Below are 18,590 nucleotides of genomic sequence, written 5' to 3'. Positions count from 1 at the left end.
AAAGTGTTTTGCATTTTTAGAAGGTGGTAGATCATTTTGACTCAGTCATGTCATAAGTAGCTCTCAGGCTGAAAAAGTGTGGGCACCCTGCTCTAAAATTAAAAGGAAGGAGGCTATGAATGTTTGAATGTACAATTTTGGCCCATTTTGCACATTTCAAAGGGTTGTACTTTTGCACCCTTGTCCTAGGCCTAGAGGGTTAATCTGATTAATTTTAGACTTGGGCTTTACCATCTTATGACCTAGCACAACAACAGGGGAAAAATTATTTTTTGAAATACTATTTAACGGGGATGGGGCATCAAATTTTGTTTTTCATATCGTTCACCGCAAAAGAGGAAATCCTTAACTCCCCTGCACATGCTCAAAAAAAATTCCAAACTTCACAAGTATAAAAATAGTTAAGGGTTGAAGACATCTGTATGACCGTCAAGTCCACTTTATTTATATTGCCCTTAATCACAAGAACGTCTCAAAGGGCTTCACATGCCCACAGTTGACAAATATTAATGACATCCCCTGATCTGAACCCATTGGATGCCAGACAAGTCTGTCTGTGTTACTTCCCACAACGGCGCACAATGGTGCGAAGGCACCCATTTACTTGCAAAGGTCAAGCACTGGGCATGAAAACAGGGCCCAAACTCTTTTTGGGATGAAATAATATTGGGATCTCTGAATGAGCGCAAAGACAATGTATAAAATGAATAAGGGAAATTCTCGCTATCTCAGTGTTTTTTCACAGATCCATCGGGATCTGACACTGCAGTTAGAGTCATTCAAACCAATGAAATCAATCATTGTGCGGATATCGCCACAGTCCTCTCCTCCAAATGCTCCATCAGGCTGTCCAAGGGCCCATTCTAACCTACGGTGAGAATAAAAAAAACATGAATTGCCATGAGGGGTTGAGAATAAATAAAAGCCAATACAATATCATTGCACGCAAATATTATAGTACTACTGTACATTGCAAGAAAACATTTGCTCAGTTGTTTGGAGAATGTGTTGTTGTAATATTGAATCTCATTCTTTAACTCTCACAAGGTCAGGTTTTCAATGGGTTGCACATCCTAAGAGAAACGATTAATGTTTGTGAGATAGACAAAAGTGAAGTCTAAGGTTATAAACAGCCTAAATATGTTCAAACCAACAGATGAACTTTATTTTGGATTATTTTTAGTCACATTTAAATCAAAACTGCTTCTAACAAAAAACAGAACCAAAACTACAAAGCAAAATGCGCTGTATATTTTTTGGAAAATTGTTGAAGAAGCCGAATCTAGCATTACAACAATTAGACATAGTGGCATCTCGATTTAAAGGTCCATGAACCAATAGACTCTTGATTTAATAGACAGATAATAGTGTCCAGTCCACTCAAGTCCCAGAATTGGCTGCAGTTGGCCACAGTGCCTTTAGAGGGCGCTGTGGCACAATCAACAGGACAGTGACTGGTACACGTTGGGGTTGTGCCACTGTTGTCATACATACCATCGATAAGAGCAGAATCACAGATGTGCTAATGTTGCAGGGGCAACTTTCCCATCAAAGGAAATGCATGGACATTCGTGGTGGCCATGGAAGGAGGGGCGAAAGGTAATGAAATCATGGATATTAGCTCAGAATCGCTGTTGGCACGCAGCTCGAAAAGCGCTTGTCACATATCTGGAGCAAATTCTGTTCATGAAGTATGTTTACACATCTCCTGAACATGCTATTTTTGTTAGAGTATAAAGTTGTTGTCCTTTGTCAAGCCCTTATTCTATACAGGGCCGCCTTTAACGGCCTTACCTGGCCTTGCCCAGGGACCTATTGTACTCAAGTGCCTATCATGGGAAAAATAAATAAAAATCATACCAACACAACACATCATTCGAGACTTGAGCCGGTTAGGGACGATTACAGGGATGGACGAAAACCCACTTCTGTCCTTGCTTAGTCCATCCTTTTAAAAAAAACTTCACATCCTCCGTTGCCCGTCCCCTAAATGGCCATCTGTCCGTACCGTTATGTCCCTGGGACAGAATGCCCATCTCTGGTTAATTCCTCTATTGTTTCTGGTTTCCAAACACCTGGATAGTTTTATCCAGAGTTCCAACCACCACGCAGAACTGTATGTAGGCTAAACAGCATCTGTGTGTTCAGCCAAGTCCTAATGTTAAAAATTCCAAAATAATATCCTTGACATACGCATTGGATTGAGAACAATGTGAAATATTTGTACTTTGTTACTTCCCACCACTGCTGCGTGTACAGGACTAAACTTGATTGTACATCACAATACTCATACTAGACAAACATACCAGACCTTTGGTGTCCAGCTGACTAAAGGAGCGTTTGGATGAGTGCACTCTTGCGTCCCTGGGCAAGACACAAACCCTCTATAAACTGCTGGGCAGTACAGCAGTGAGCTGCCTTCTTAATCCCTGAGATAATTTACCCCTGGATAAACAGTAAATTTATTTAACTAAAGTCACACCTGTGTTTGTCAACAGGTGTTCCATCCACCCAGATCCAACTTCCCTCCTGCTCCCTGTCAGACATGCCAATCCATGCTGCCTTGGTGAACCCGGTGAGGAAAGCCTGTCACAAAAACAAAGCACACTATGCTGATTTGCGTTGAAAAGATTTGCTGCTAGTACATGTCAAGGCAGTAAATAAATTGGAACTTCACGATTTGCGGAGGTTAGGGAATGGGCAGGCCTGCGAATTGCAAAAACTCATGTGTAATTGACAGCCCTTATAAATGCATTGAATTAAAAAAAACAAAAAAAAACTTTTTTCTTAAAACAAAAACAATCTCAAATGTTTTCCACGGATATCAGGTGTTGCCTGCCATTAGAAATATATCGCTAAATTAATTAATTAAAAACATATATACCTTTTAAAAACAACAGGTCAATCTGCTGGTGCCGAACCATGAGTACGCAGGGTCCACTGTATTTAGCATGTATGATGATCAGTGTTGCCACAGTTACCTTGAAAAAGTAACAGTTACTTTGTGACTTGCTTTGAAAAGTAACTTATTTTACTGATTACTTGCTTTAAAAAGTAACTAACATTACAAAGTTACTTTAATAATTACATTCAGCAGATACTGACAAACCTGCAACACCCAGTTTTGTCAGTTATTTGTAAGTGTGTTATCAACAGTCACATTTAAGAGATTTGTTTTATTAAAAATAAAAAGGACAACCTTTTGGACTTATAATTAATTAAATTTGAACAAATAATGAGTCTTTTCAGTATTTCACTTAGCTAAATTTGCGACTTGTATTTCATTTAGAAAATAAAATAAAAAGAAAGTAAAAACACATTAAAAAATATTTTTAAAACAAAGGCAGTATTTTTTATTTGACATATTTAACAAACTAATGTAATGAAAATAACCATTAAATTTGGGGACCTCCTGCTGTCACAAACCTTAATATTTTTGTTTTTAGCTGACACAAATTCAAAAGAGTGACTTGTCTTCCGTTTGGAAAAGGTGAATCTTTCGCCATCCTCTTACTGTTTATGGATACATGATTGCCAATGCGTTCAAAACGATTATGTCATTAAGACTTGAATGAATTTGAATACTCGCACAATGTCACTATGTTCAAGACCAGTTTCCGTTTCTTTCATGTTCTATAATGTAGTTATTTGCAGAGCTGGGCATCACCTATTTCCCGTCTGCATACTGTATTTAACAAACCCACGTGGTCCCAGTCGGTCCGAGTCAGGAAAACGACATCGAGAACGGACTTAACCTGTACCACGTCACACGCAGGTGCCGCACTCCTGACACGCGGCCGAGTAGGAAAAAATAAAAAAGGTGGTGCACCTTGCGGTCCCACAGAGGCATTGACATGTGTCCCATATTGTTTTTATTTCACCAATCACCATGCTGTGAGTGTGTCTATTGTTTTTGTTTGATGACTTTTCTTTGTTTGGCGGCATGTCTGCTCGTGCAAATTACGTTATCGACGCCGATTGGCTGTCACCGACGAGGGATAGACCCGGACCACATGGTCGATTAAATATGCAGGACGGAACTCGGTGGCGGTTAGGCGATGCCCAGCTCTAGTTATTTGGTGAGTGACTTTAGTGAATACTAATGAAGTAGTCCCAAGAAACCAATATCACAATCTGACTAGAGCTGTGCATGAGATTGACTGGAATGAGATTCTTTCATGTGACGATATTTCTACAACCAGTATTAATGTCTACTCGAAAATAAAAAAAATGTGATGGCTCCATTTACAAAATTTGGATGTTCTCCCCGTGCCTGCGTGGGTTTTCTCCGGGTACTCCTGTTTCATCCCACATTCCAAAAACTTGCATGGTAAGTTGATTGGACACTCTAAATTGCCCCTAGGTGTGATTGTGAGTGCGGATGTTTGTCTCTGTGTGCCCTGCGATTGGCTGGCAACCAATTCAGGGTGTCCCCCGCCTACTGCCCGAAGACAGCTGGGATAGGCTCCAGCACGCCCCGCGACCCTTGAGAGGATAAGTGGTATCGATAATGGGTGGATGGTATCACGCTTGATTCAAATTTAACTTTTAAAAAGCATGTTAAAAATGTATGTAGAATTGTAAATTTAAATCTGAATAATTTCAGACAAATAAGATCGTTGCTCCCAGACATTTCTCACATTGAATATTGCATGACTAACTGGTCACTAACAAGTTTAAGTACACTAAAACCAATAGAATCTCTCTTCAAAAAAGCTGTGAAAGTATTGGATAGAAAATCATTTTCCACCCATCACTGCTCTATTCTCTAGAAACATAATATTTTAAGTTTTGATAATTTTAAAAAGTTTAAACTAGCCTGCTCTATATATAAGATTTTGCATGGACTTGCTCCCCCACCTTTGAGTGAGTTTGTTATGTTAAGATCCAGCATCAGTGGGAAAAGAACCAGAGCCTTCACTAGAGGTGACTGTGCAGTACCACATAGACAAACTACTTTCAGCAATCAGGCTTTATCAGTTAAAGGTACTGTGGTCTGGAATGAGATTCCTATTCAAATAAGAGACTGCACCACTTTAAGCACTTTTAAAGTCAACCTAAAAAGTGGCTGAAAAGAAATCAAATTTGTGAGCACAAATTTCAAATCAAGCTTCTATGTGCCCTCTTTTTAGTATTATTATTATACATTTATTTTTTTGGTTTTGTATGTCACTGATGTGTCAGTGCTGATTTCTTTCCGTCCTTCTCTTTATTGGTGCTGTTATTGTAATGTTACTTCTTTTGACCTGCTAGGGACTGCAGATGGAAAGTAGCCGTTGGCTAATTCTGGCATATTTACATGTAAATGTTCATTAGTATGCACTGTCCCTTTTAAATAAATAAATTACAAATTACAAATAAAGTGTTAGGAATCAGGTCTACTTCTGTATGGTATTATTAGGGCTGTAAAAGTTAACTTCGGATATTAATTAAAATTTTATAACGCGTTAAAAAAATAACTCGATTTTTTCTTTACTTCCTGCGAGAGCTGACCTCTGCTCACTTTGCAGCCGAACTTAGAGGACTGTCACTGGCGCAAAGACAGACAAAGACCAACATTTATGTGGTTTTACTTTTAAAAGTTGCTCGACTGCTCATTGGAGAAATCCCAAATAATTTGTGCACTTTGCAAAGTCACATTCAAATACCACATTAGCTCTACATCTTTGGCATACAGAAAAATAATTTTATTCAAGGATCAAAGACAGGTATGAGAATTAGAATTTTATTCAAGGATCAAAGACAGGTATTAGAACAGTCTTTGAATTGAAATATACTTTCATTTTTTTCCCTACATCAATACCAAGATTCGACTCAACCTTCAATCTGTTGCAAGCTTCGTGGGAAAATGGAATTTGAAAAACGCGATTAATTACAGTTTACATTAATTCCAACCTTACAGTTCAGAACTTGTGGGTTCAAATCTGGGCTCCTGCCTTCCTGTGTGGAGTTTGCAGGTTCTCCCTGTTCCTGTTTATTTTTTTCCCCCAGGTAGTCTGGTTCCTTCCCAAATTAAAAAAGCAAAACATGCACGGTATGTTAATTGAACACTCTAAATTGTCCATTAAAAAAAAAAAAAAAACGTGCATGATGCTGCCGCGGGAGAGATACTAACGGAAGAGGTTTATTTAAAGATCATTAGCTGGCTAATTTACTATTCAAACCCGCTGTGGACACGCTTTAAACATACTTAAAACGCGGCATTAGTACTTACCCAACTGCGTGTGCTTACTTCCATTGCGAGCCCTGGGGTTGGTAAACTCCACACAGGAAGGCCGGGGCCGGATTCAAACCCACGACCTCTACAATGTGAGGCGGACTTGCTAAGCAGTTCACCACAGTGCCGGCAACTCGGGTTTAAATAGTTAAAAAGTCCCGCAAAGAAGGAAGTCAGGTCGGGGATGGAATGGGGCCAGGGGGCTATACGTTTTATGAATAAAGGCGAAGGGTCGAGGCCGGACCGGCAAATAAGGGTCAAGTGCCCAGCTCTGGTGCAAGCAGACTGTGTGTAGTGCACGTTCCCTCAGGGGCTCGCAACGAAAGTAAGTACACGCACTTAGGTAACTAGTAGTGGGCCTTTGAAGCATGTTTGAAGCGTGTCCACAGCATGTTTGAATAGTAAATTAGCCAGCTAATGATCTTTTAATAAACTTCTGCCGTTAGCATCTCTCCTGTGGCGGTGTCATGCATGGACGCTTTTTTTTCTTTTCTTTTTTTGGGGGCAGGGAGGGGGGGGGTGTAACAGGTGCTGGGGGGGTATACGTTTTATGAATAAGGCGGGGGGTTGGGGGACAGGGGTCGAGGGCGGAAGGGTACCCAGGTCAAGGGCGGAGGGTTGTTGCCGGACCGGCAAAAAAGGGTCATGTGCCCAGCTCTTGTGATTACCACGCATGAATGAAGCCCACTCTGCACAATATGCAGCGAGCACCTCTCCAATGAGTCAGTGAAGACTTTAAAACTGATTCGTCAACAAACGTGCCTTGTGTGCGTCACACGTGGTGGCTAACCGCATTCCTTAGGCTAAAAAGTCATTCAATATTGGTGAAAAAAAAAAAACAACGGTGCATTTACTGTTATAGCACTGCACTCCTTCAAGCCATTATCGCCAACCAAACCCCAAAGCCCCCGCCTCTCCATCCACCGGTGTGCTGAAATTCCTACCTACCTGTCGAGGTGTCCTACAAATGCCCAGTGTGCTTGCAAACGCATGCGCACAACGCCGATCAGGGTTTTCGTGGGAATTTTGTAACTTTCTGTCCTTGTCATACGTCTGATTAAAAGCGATGAGTAATTTATTCTTAATTGAGTCTTATTTGACTTTTTCATTGCTTCAAAAATACTTTGCCGTGTGATTTCCGTCATAGCTTTTAAGCATTGTGTGTTTGAATTGTATTGAGTTGAATTGCGTTGTGTGAATTACGGTACGCTACGGCGTACGTCAGCCAGGAGGAGTGGTCTGTAAGGTAAAAAATATGTTAGTGGCAATCTACCGATTTTTTTTACAATAACCAGAGTGGTTTAGGCCCAGAATACCGGTACATGATATGGTCAAAGAATATAAATCCAGCATGGCCCTCATATCCAAGGACTGCTAGTCCAGACTAAACATGGGGTTGCAGCATTTAGTTGTTATGCTGCAAAAAAGTAGAACAAACTGCCAGTGGGGATTAAACTTTCACCAAATGTAGACACTTTTAAATCCAGGTTAAAAACATTTCTCTTTTCATGCGCCTATGCATGAAATCGGCACGGTGTTTTTTATTTTATTTTTAATTTATCTTGCTTTTAATCATTTTAATCTAATTATTCCTTGTGATTTAGATTTTTGGAATTCTTAATGTCTTATTTCTCTTTCTGTAATGCTTTTGATGTTTTATGTAAAGCACTTGGAGTTGTCTTGTGCATGAAATGCAAATGCAAGCCTTGCCTAGTATACAAGGCTCGAATTAAATGATTTCGCATCGTTGTTTGCGACGTAATTTGTGCATTTTGCCCCACAAACAACGCCATTAAAAGGCAAAACTGCCAAAGGGCAGGTGCTTATGCAGTATAACACAGCGAGATTGTTATGATTTTTTTTTTTTTTTTAAATCATCTCAGAAGCCGCTGCCTGCTGTTGCTGAGTAGAAATGATCAACGAACATGTACATTGGTAAAAAGGAAATAAGTAACTTTGTTTTTGCAGCTTAAGTGGTTAGTTCACAAGCAATCACTCAGCACAGCACGTACCTTAGTCCGAATGACGGTGTTGTTATTGTTCGCCGCCTTCATCATCTGTAGGTCCTGCACCTACCCGTTTGTAAATTGCACATGAGAGGCTTAATATTTATAATGTTTAAATTGCTCCGACGTGTAGGCACTCACACTACACACATTATATTATATTACGCAAAAAATATCCAGCGCACACAAAGGAGGAAGTAGATCCGGTTCGTAGCTCCACTCAGTTTGGGGAATTCTGTAGGGATCCAAACCATTTATAATGTCTATTTTTGCAAGATATCGGTCTCTGGTTTCACTGTCTAAATTATCCTCGTAAAGGATAATGTTTTTGAATTGACAAATATACAGCCTTTAACGTACACTCATTCACCGTAGCTCCTAACATGGCGGGTGATGACGTCGTGATGACTCGGTGCGCGGGCCTTGTACGCAAATGTAAATTGTGTGTGTATTATGAGGCAATGCTTCCAAAATATTGTGTTTCATTCTAATATTTGCAGACTATGATTATGTTTTTATACATGTCCACATAACTTTTGGTGACGATCGGTCATGTTTTTTGTTCAATAAGTGACAGATCGTTGCCACTCTACAAGGCAAATATGGACAGGCAAACTTACGACGTAACTACCATCGAAATGTTTCAAACCAAAAGACAGATGAAAATATGTTTAATGATGAGACGCTGTCGCGTGGTAATGCCCGCTTGCGCTTGATGTTATGTCACAAGTAGGCATTATACTACCTTTCCAACCGCGTGACGTGCGTGATGTTACTAACTGGAGATCGGGTAAGCTTTCATTTTATACATGTCTTTTATTTATTTGTCTCTATGTTAAATTGAGTGAGTGATTTAAGAAGTGCAGTCCACATTTACGTCATGTTTCATGAAACAAAGGGATATGAAGGAAGTGGCAAAGCTACTGATTTGTTTACATTATCGTAATCTGCACTTGAGTTTGTGCCTTTACAACATAGGTGTCAAACTCGTGTCCTGCATGTTTTCTACCTCTCCTTGCTGCAACGTACCTGATTCAAATGATCAGCTCATCAGCAAGCTCTGAGGGAGCCTGATACTATCCTGATCATTTAAAACAGGTGTGTTGCAGCAGGTAGAATTGGAAAACATGCAGGAAAGCGGCCCTCCAGCATATCAAAATATTTGATAAATTTATACCTCTAATTGTAGTAGATAAACTGTCTTTCATATGCTTAGTTTGCTTTTAGCTCAGTATTCTGTAATGTATCACAGATTTGATATTGTTTCTTGTAATAAAGAATAATTGTTGAAAAATACAATAGAAAGGGACCTTGAAAATAAAAATCATACCTCATATTGCAATCGCAATTTTTAGAAAAAATCCATAATCATTCTGCCTTAATGCTAACTGGAGACCTTTAAGTCAGCGGTCTAATATGTTTACATTACCAGTGTAAGTATCTCACTGGCCTGGAGGCTAGTTGGTGACTTGATGGCGATTTGAGTCCCTGCGACGTGCCCAAGAAACTAGCGTTAATAAGTCTGAAGTATATTTTTAATTGTGTTGCATGGTTTTGTGTAATATTGTTTATTGCTCTGCTTGTTGCATGTTTTGCTATTTCATTTGCATTGCATTTTGTCTATTTACTTCCAGCCACAATTGACTCCCCATTAGCCTACTGGAGCTCGCGCCACTTCCAACAGACAGACGAACAATCCAATTGAGAACATGGACTGCACCACTTCAGCCAATTGGAGCCTAGCAGGGCTGGTCAAGGGAAACCACCCAGCAGGATAAAAGGCACAGGTGGATGGACACAAAGGGGGAAACAAAGAGGAGAAAACTTTGTTCCATTCTGTTAGCTGCGGATGCGATCCCGAATGTTGTGCCAACTACAGAGCCAGAGGTTAAAAACGAATGCACTCATGTGGGCTCTAGCGGATTGAGAAACTTTCACATTAGGTGAGAACCATGCCCAGGTGCGTTTGGAACCGGACCGAGACATTGCAGATCTTGGAACAGTTCCAGCTACATTCAAACTGGATAAAGGGTGTTCGAGTGAAATCTACCTGAGATTGCGTGTAAGAAATGGCAAACAAAAACTCACATTTTAACATTTATTTTCTTTTGTTATAAAAATACCTGTTCCTGTCTGCTGTTGATGATAACCAGGTCAGCATCTCTTTGCAGACAGTTCTGACGGCTGTTGTCCCAACTCTTCCTCTGGGAGGAAATGTAGTAACAACTGAAGTTAAACTGTAGCCAGCCCTGCGGACAGATCAGTTCTTCCTTGCCTGCACACAGACAGGTTGACTCAATATTGGATGGAGAATGGTTGCAACACATTAAGTGCAAAAAGTTAGACGTAGCAACTAACTAGGCAAGTGCGGTTAAGGAAAGGAAGACCCTCGGCTCCATTTGAAGAGGTAAAGAAAAAATATCCATCATTTCATAGTTAAAATCGATGCAGTTGCATATTTCCTATTCAATTACGTGGCCAAGATAGGAGGTGCGGCGGCAAGCCAACGGATGGAAGATTTTGCAGGATGATTCTATGTACTTCCCTGCCAAAGACGTTGATTGCCCCCATTCAAATGGAGCAGTAATAGCATAATTTACACAGTGTTACTATCTCCCTCTGCCTCTCATGTGCACATTTGCGAACAAGAGTGGTACATTCAGTAACTCGTAAAGAGAAGTACTCATAACTGAATATGACGTGGATTGTTTTAAAAAAACTTGTTTGTTTTTCAGGGTGCATGCCACATTTTGAGTTAATGTTTTTAAATTATACATACTAGTGAAGCAAAGCAAAACATTTTGGATAAACGTTACATAAAAACAAAAGAAAAACTTCTTTAGCATGGTGCTTCCCCCCCAATTTTACTCAAATGATTTCACTATCTTCTGCATTCAAATGTTATTTTTATATTTATAGATGCTTTCATGATATAAATAGTGTAACTTTGCATAGTTTATACAGTATCTGTAGGTTCAATTTGAAATTACAGCTAAAATGTTAAAGCCACAGTATCATCAATTTAAGTTGCACCATAATTTATAAACATCAGGAATTTTGGAACAATCTGGAACAAGCAACTTTTTGGTGGTAATTCTAGGAGGTCTGTGTGGGGAAAAGTACGCACATGGTTCCATATATGTACACATTAGTTTACATACTGTATGTCATACCTGTCAACCCCGGGGTGTACTGAATCTTACAAAAGTTGTAATTTGCCCATACATACCGGTAAATAATCTTATACATTATTTTCTAAAGGCTGCTGTCACGTAATCGGAAATCATCTTAAAAAAGAAAAAAGTAAACATGTTGTTGCAGGTATTGTGGCAGCAAACTGAGCTACAAAAACATTTTTAAAACATTCAATGAACCTTTATGAGGTAGCTCTCTGTGACTCAGTCTGAGTGTGATGTTGAGAATTGCTTGAAGGACACACAGCAGCCCAAACCCCACTAGAACCACATAGACATGTCTTGATTCTGTCAAGACAACACACACACACACTGGGTGAAAAAGCAGCAGATGTAATATTTTTCATCAACAGAAAAAGGGAAACATCTAAGGGAATCTATTCAATACTGACATTAGTTAGTAGAATAGAAATGAACAAATTATGAGTCCAATTTTACCTACTTGGCAGAGTCTTTTCTGTTATGCCTCCATGTCCATTTTTTGGAAACTGCTCATATTCACCAATTTCAATGCTGACTTGCGGACTACGAGACTGAAACACCACCGCCATGTTTAAGCAGATGTGGTAAAGTACTGTATGTTGCTTCTGGTGTTGTGTAGGTATTCCACCATATCCTTCCTGTCACAAGCCTTAAACCACTCTTGTTTTTAAGATTGCTACTTGTTTCATTGAAGTAAAAGGCTGTTGGTACAGGTACTTGTCAGTATCATGAGTGTTGTAATGCTGCAAAATTAACGTTTACGATGCCATACAATTACTAGCTCACTATTCTTTTATTTACACGTATTTTCTATGCCCCGAGTCATTCTATCAAATTCATTTGATAATGTAAGATAAGGTACCAAAATCTCATTTAACATGTGCACCAACCATTTGTTTATTGAATTACCATAAAGCTAGTGTTAGTCTAAGATACGTTACATTTTTGATTTTTGTGTAATTCTGAGAATCCCCCACACACACACACACACACACTTTACTTTAAGATTTTTAGAACTTTCCAATAACTACTGTCACATTAGTGAGACTACTGTATTGTTGCTCGGTGCTTTTTGCAGCTCATTCATTAGTACTTCAGGTTTGAAGAACATTGATTGCTTAGTGCACAAATGTGTCATGCCAATATGACAGGAACCATCAACTTGACAAAACTGTTGAAAACGAGCAAAAAATGTCACCAGCCTGAAATAAAAGTATGAAAGTAACAATGTCTCAAATCACTGAAGTTTATTTTACGTTACGTTATGTTAAGGCGAGTCAAACACATTTTATTCAATCCCTTGAAACAAAAAAAGGAATCAGAATTATAGTAATAAAAAAGGGGCTTTCATTTTTTTTTTCAGGAAAACTCAGCAGCATAGCTTTCTTGACACAGTATAACAAAGTAATTATTTCATTGTAGTGTGCCATTTTATCACTTCTGTCGACTGAAAATGACATAACAGATGCCCCCGAGGGCTCGAGTAACGACCAATCATGGCTCAGTTTCAGAAAACAGGTGAGCTGTGACTGGTCGTTACCTGAGCCCTGAGCAACTGTGATGTCCATTTTCAGTCGACAGACATGACAAAATGGCCGCCCCCGGTGATGGCTAAAAACGGGTGGATTAACTCTTATTCCACAAACGCAATATTTATCCGAATGCCTTGCTTCAACTAGTGGGCTTGCATAGAAGATGTTCTTGAAAAATATATGTTTAGGCGATCATTTTCCCTTTAATGAATTATTTACATAAGAAAATCAATCCTCTTATTCATGTTAAGGGTATTTAAAATCAAGAAAATAATGGGACAGAAAAAACAAGGTTTTTTTTTTTTTTTTTTACAATAAATAAAATGTGCTATTAACCATGAAAATATGCTATTAATCACGATTAAATATTTTAATAGTTTATACATATATTAGTGCTGTCAAATGTACCGCATTATTGGGCGGTAATTGAATTTAGTAATTGATCGCTTCAAAATATTTGACGCATTTAACGCATGCCAGAATGACCGCCCATGCATAATCCCACTCAGAAGTGCACAGTGAGCAGCAGAGCGGATGCGTGTCGCCCACGGGAGCATAAAAAACCATTTCGAAAGAAGAGGGCAGCTTTAAATCTAATCTAATAAATTGGTTTGCCTCAGCGACTGAGGATGAGTAGAGAAGAGGGCTGTCTTGTTTTGTGTTAGTCAGTTTAAAGAGGGAACACATGATGTACAGCAACTGCGGTCAAGCTATCACGCTCTCGTTTTTCCGTGGTCAAGCTATCCGCTCCTACGTTTGTGAGTGTGCGCATATTCTAAACTTTACGGTAAATGCGGTTCCGCATGTCGCAACTGTGTACAAAATGCAGTGCACAATACATCACTTACTTCACTTTCACAAAGTCTGCAAAAAAATACAGTACATGCAGTAGAGAAATCATCATTTCCCTCACCTTTTAACTGCCATAAAAAAACATTCCTCCAATAAGTAGAAAATAATTCCAGTGGGTTCTTCTTCCTGAGGGCCCATACTATCAACATGCCAAGTTTGGACTGATTTTACTGTAAAGTTTTTTTTTTTAAATTAGGGACAAAGTCTGCAAAAAATACAGTACATGCAGTAGAGATATCATCATCTCCCTCACCTTTGAACTGCCATAAAAACATTAATCCAATAAGTAGAAAATAATTCCAGAGGGTTATTGTTCGTGAGCGCCCATACTATCAGCATGCCAAGTGTGGACAGATTTTACTGTACAGTATTTTTTTTTAATTAGAGGCAACATCTGCAAAAAATTCAGTACAAACAGTACAAAAATCATCATTTCCCTCAGGTTTGGACTGCCATAAAAACATTCCTCCAATAAGTAGAAAATAATTCCAGTGGGTTATTGTTCCTGAGGGCCCATCCTATCAGCGTGCCAGGTTTGGACAGATTTTACTGTACGGATTTTTCAAAAATTAGAGGAAAAGTCTGTGCAAAATATTGTACATACAGTACAGAAATAATCACTTCCCACAAGTTTGAACTGCCATAAAAAACATTCCTCCAATAAGTAGAAAATCATTCCAATGGGTGCTTATTCCTGGGGGCCCATACTATAAGCATGCGAAGTTGGGACTGATTTTACTGAGCAGATTTTTACAAAAATTGGAGGCAAAGTCTGCACATAAAGCAGGACATAACTTATTTGAACTGTTTGTGCTGTGCATGTCTTGGGATAATCAAAAACGCACTATAGTATTTTGTGGTCCTCTTGTTTCTATGTTGCTGCTGAGGGTGGGGAAAATAGGAAGAGGAGCCGTGTCTGAAGACCATCTGACCATGCCATGACAAGCATGACCTTTGCAAAATGTGCAAAATTCATTTGTATAAAGCACGGTGTGATGACAACATTCACATTCATGTGCTTTGTGTTTGTAGAAAGAACATTTCTTAGAGTATATATTTCTCTGTGTTTGGTCCTTGTTATTTACTTGAAAAATTGAATGTTTTTTATTGCAGTTCAAATGTGAGGGAAATGATGATTTTTGTACTGTTTGTACTGTATTTTTTGCAGATGTTGTCTCTAATTAAAGAACCAGCTGAAGAAGATGAAGGCGAGGAAGGCAGCGGGTCCAGATGGCATCAGCCCCCAGCTCCTCAAATCCTGCGCAGGCCAGCTGTGTGGACTTGTCCAACACATGTTCAACCTGAGCCTAAAGATGGGCAGAGTCCCCCAGCTGTGGAAAACATCCTGCCTGGTCCCGGTGCCAAAGACCCCCCACCCGAAGGAGCTCAACAGCTTCAGACCAGTTGCACTGACGTCTCACCTGATGAAGACCCTGGAGAGACTGGTCCTTGTCCACCTGCGCCCCCTGGTGAGCTCCTCAATGGACCCACTCCAGTTCGCATACCAGCCTGGCATCAGTGTGGATGATGCCATCATCTACCTCCTCCACACTTCACTCTCCCACCTGGAGAAGGCGGGGAGCACTGTGAGGATCATCTTCTTTGATTTCTCCAGTGCTTTCAACACCATCCAGCCCACCCTATTGGGAGACAAGCTGGAGCGGGCGGGGGTGGCCCAACACCTCACCACATGGATCCAGGACTACCTCACAAACCGGCCACAGTATGTGAGGACACAGGACTGTGTGTCTGACGTGCTCCTCTGTAGCACGGGGGCCCCGCAGGGAACTGTCTCGGCTCCCTTCCTGTTCACCCTCTACACCTCGGACTTCAACTACAGCAACCCTACCTGTCACCTGCAGAAGTTCTCTGACGGCTCTGCGATTGTCGGCCTCATCACAGGCGGAGATGATCGGGAGTACAGAGAACTTACTCAGGGTTTTGTGGACTGCTGCCAGCAGAACCGCCTCCTGATCAATGCGGGGAAATCCAAAGAAATGGTGGTGGATTTCAGTAGGCGCCATCACTCTGCACCTGCACCAGTGAATATCCGGGGAACAGATGTTGAGAGAGTCTCAACTTACAAGTACCTGGGTGTTCATCTGAACAATAAACTGGACTGGTGCGACAACACAGACGCCCTCTATAAGAAGAGTCAGAGCAGACTCTTCCTACTCAGGAGACTGAGGTCTTTTGGGGTTCAGGGGACACTCCTCAGGAACTTTTATGACTCTGTGGTTGCATCGGTCATTTTTCAGGGAGTGGTCACCTGGGCAGGCGGCGTCTCAGCCCGGGACAAGAAGCGGCTGGACAAACTGGTCAGGAGGGCCGGCTCTGTCCTGGGCTGCTCCCTGGACTCTGTGGACTCGGTGGGGGACAGGAGGATGATGGCTAAGCCGTCATCAATGCTGGACAACCCGGCCCACCCCCTCCAGAGCACCCTAACAGCACTCCACAGCTCCTTCAGTGACAGACTGTTACACCCTCGCTGTGCAAAGGAGAGATTCCGACGCTCTTTCTTGCCTGCTGCTGTCAGACTCTTTAACAAGAACATTGTGTAGTCTCTACAAACTGGTGGACATTAGTGCAATTGTGCAGTCCTGCACCTGAACTTATATCGTGCAATACTCAACATTCCCCACTACTGTAATACCGTGCAATACTCAACATTCCCCACTACTGTTAGTCTAGTTTTATTTTTATCCAATGCTGTTCCTTACATTTCACTGCAGCACTGCAACACTGTCACTTACTTAGAGCATTTTTCCTCTGTACTATGTACAGGCTAAAATGAGTGTTCCTCATACTTTTTATGTAGATGTATGTTGGTGTGTATATACATGTGTATATACACATGTTACTGCTTATATTTACATAGGTTTGATCCTGAATGCTTGCCGTTAATGTTATACATTAATGGCTACATTATGCCGCCGTCCCTGTGTGATCTATATCTTTGCGGCTGTAACACTGAAAATGTCCCCACCATGGGATCAATAAAGGCATTCTTATCTCATCTTATCTTAATTAAAAAAAAACTGTTCAGAAAAATCAGTCCAAACTTGGCATGCTGATGAGCTGATATGGGCGCTCAGGAAGAAGAACCCCCTGGAATGATTTTCTACTAATTGGAGGAAAGTTTTTTATGGCAGTCCAAACCTGAGGGAAATGATGATTTTTGTACTGTTTGTACTGTATTTTGTGCAGACTTTGCCTCTAATAAAAAAAAAAAGTGTACAGTAACATCTGTCCAAACTTGGCATGCTGATAGTATGGGCCCTCAGGAACAAAAACCCACTCTAATTATTTTCTACTTAATGGAGGAATGTTTATGGCAGTCTAAACCTGAGGGAAATTATGTTTGTACTGTTGTACTGTGTTTTGTGCAGACTTTGTCTCTAATTAAAAAAAAAAAAACTACAGTAAAATCAGTCCAAACTTGGCATGCTCATAGTATTGGCTCCCAGGAATAAGAACCCACAGGAATGATTTTCTACTTATTGGAGGAATGTTTTTTATGGCAGTCCAAACCTGAGGGAAATGATGATTTTTGTACTGTATGTACAATATTTTGCACTGACTTTTCCTCTAATTTTTGAAAAATCCGTACAGTAAAATCTGTCAAAATTTGGCATGCTGATAGGATGTGCCGTCAGGAACAATAACACACTGGAATTATTTTCTACTTATTGGAGGAATGTTTTTATGGCGGTTCAAATGTGAGGGAAATGATTTCTCTACTGCATATACTGTATTTTTTGCAGACTTTGCCTCTAATTTATGAAAAATCTGTACAGTAAAACCAGTTCAAATCTGGCATGCTGATAGTATGGGCCCCAGAAGAAGAATCCACTGGAATGATTTTCAACTTATTAGAGGAATGTTTTTTATGGCAGTTCGAACTTGAAGGAAGTGATGCATTGTGCACTCTATTTTGTGCACAGTTGCGACATGCGGAAAAGCATTTACCGCAACGTTTAGAATATGTGCGCACTCAAAAACGTAGGAGCGGATAGCTTGACCACGGATAAACGAGAGCGTGATCGCTTCACCGCAGTCTACAGCAGGGGTGCTAACACTTTTTCAGCATGCGAGCTACTTATAAAATGACCAAGTCAAAATGAACTACCTTCCAGGTAGAGTATGTTTTGCATATTTTTAGGGGGTACGTCCTACTCACTACAAAAATGCAAAACATATTTATTTTCAAATATCCTGAGGATTCTTTATTTACAAAGTATGTTGATGTACCTTGCATAACCACATGAGCCAATGTTGCACAACACAACATAATTCACTATGAACATTTTTTTTTTTTAATGTTATGCCGCCCATTGATTGGATGCGAGACTCGAGTTTACAGATGTTTACTGCTCAGCAAAATGCAGTAAAACGCCAACACACCGTAGAACTAAAAGGTCAGACATACAACATAAAACAACATATTACATTTATGACAAAGATAGCTTTGCTTAACGTCACAGCTAATCACGATAGACAATGCAAAATAGTACTGACCACTTTGGCCTGCTTTCAACTAACGACTTCTCCCAGAGATAATCATCACTGTCAAAAATGTGATGCTTCAACAAACTTGTAATATTACCTTTGTATAATCCCTCATCTTTGGCAAAACAACGAGGAATGACAAGGAAAAAGTAAGCAACATGCATGGAGAATGCCGCTACAAGTTCTTCTCAGTCTCTGCGTAAAGCGTACGAAGATTCTGTAAGACAAAACTTCCGGTATGACGTTTTTAAAATAAAGGCATCATATTTCAACTTACATATGGCAGCCATTACAAATG

The 18,590-nt window shown here is 40.2% G+C and overlaps 1 protein-coding gene and 1 long non-coding RNA gene across 4 annotated transcripts; one reads left to right on the top strand and one right to left on the bottom strand.

Moving 5' to 3' along the window:
* Positions 1-333: 333 nt before the first annotated feature.
* On the bottom strand, positions 334-12,186 carry LOC147145465 (CD209 antigen-like protein C). 3 transcript variants are annotated; one of them, XM_086034218.1, is made up of 5 exons: positions 11,860-12,186; positions 11,598-11,705; positions 10,347-10,498; positions 2,483-2,586; positions 334-868 (listed from the first exon to the last, which is right to left on the bottom strand). In XM_086034218.1, exons 1-5 carry the CDS (start codon positions 11,966-11,968, stop codon positions 724-726), a joined length of 618 nt encoding a protein of 205 aa, XP_085890344.1. In that variant the 5' UTR covers positions 11,969-12,186; the 3' UTR covers positions 334-723. The 3 variants fall into 3 exon arrangements, 1 of the variants encoding a protein (XP_085890344.1); XR_015087242.1 differs by lacking the exons at positions 10,347-10,498; positions 11,598-11,705; positions 11,860-12,186 and adding exons at positions 8,230-8,289; positions 8,374-8,458; positions 8,584-8,670 and having other exon boundaries at positions 825-868; XR_015087241.1 differs by lacking the exons at positions 10,347-10,498; positions 11,598-11,705; positions 11,860-12,186 and adding exons at positions 8,230-8,289; positions 8,374-8,618 and having other exon boundaries at positions 825-868.
* On the top strand, positions 1,334-12,584 carry LOC147145464 (uncharacterized). The gene is made up of 3 exons (XR_015087245.1): positions 1,334-1,599; positions 2,499-2,575; positions 9,858-12,584. It is a non-coding gene; the product is annotated as an uncharacterized LOC147145464 (long non-coding RNA).
* The last annotated feature ends 6,006 nt before the right edge of the window (positions 12,585-18,590 follow it).

Source organism: Filicampus tigris, chromosome 6, assembly GCF_054856515.1.
Source record: "Filicampus tigris isolate MCC_2025a chromosome 6, RoL_Ftig_1.0, whole genome shotgun sequence".
NCBI classification, from domain to species: domain Eukaryota; kingdom Metazoa; phylum Chordata; class Actinopteri; order Syngnathiformes; family Syngnathidae; genus Filicampus; species Filicampus tigris.
This window is presented reverse-complemented; position numbering and strand designations above follow the sequence as displayed.

Coding starts and splice junctions, on each gene's coding strand:
- LOC147145465 (XM_086034218.1), bottom strand. CDS start 11,968: ATGGCGGTGGTGTTTCAGTCTCGTAGTCCGCAAGTCAGCATTGAAATT. Junction 2,587..10,346: donor TCAACAGCAGACAGGAACAG/GTATTTTTATAA, acceptor TTTTTGTGACAG/GCTTTCCTCACCGGGTTCAC. Junction 869..2,482: donor ACACCTGTTGACAAACACAG/GTGTGACTTTAG, acceptor TTCTCACCGTAG/GTTAGAATGGGCCCTTGGAC.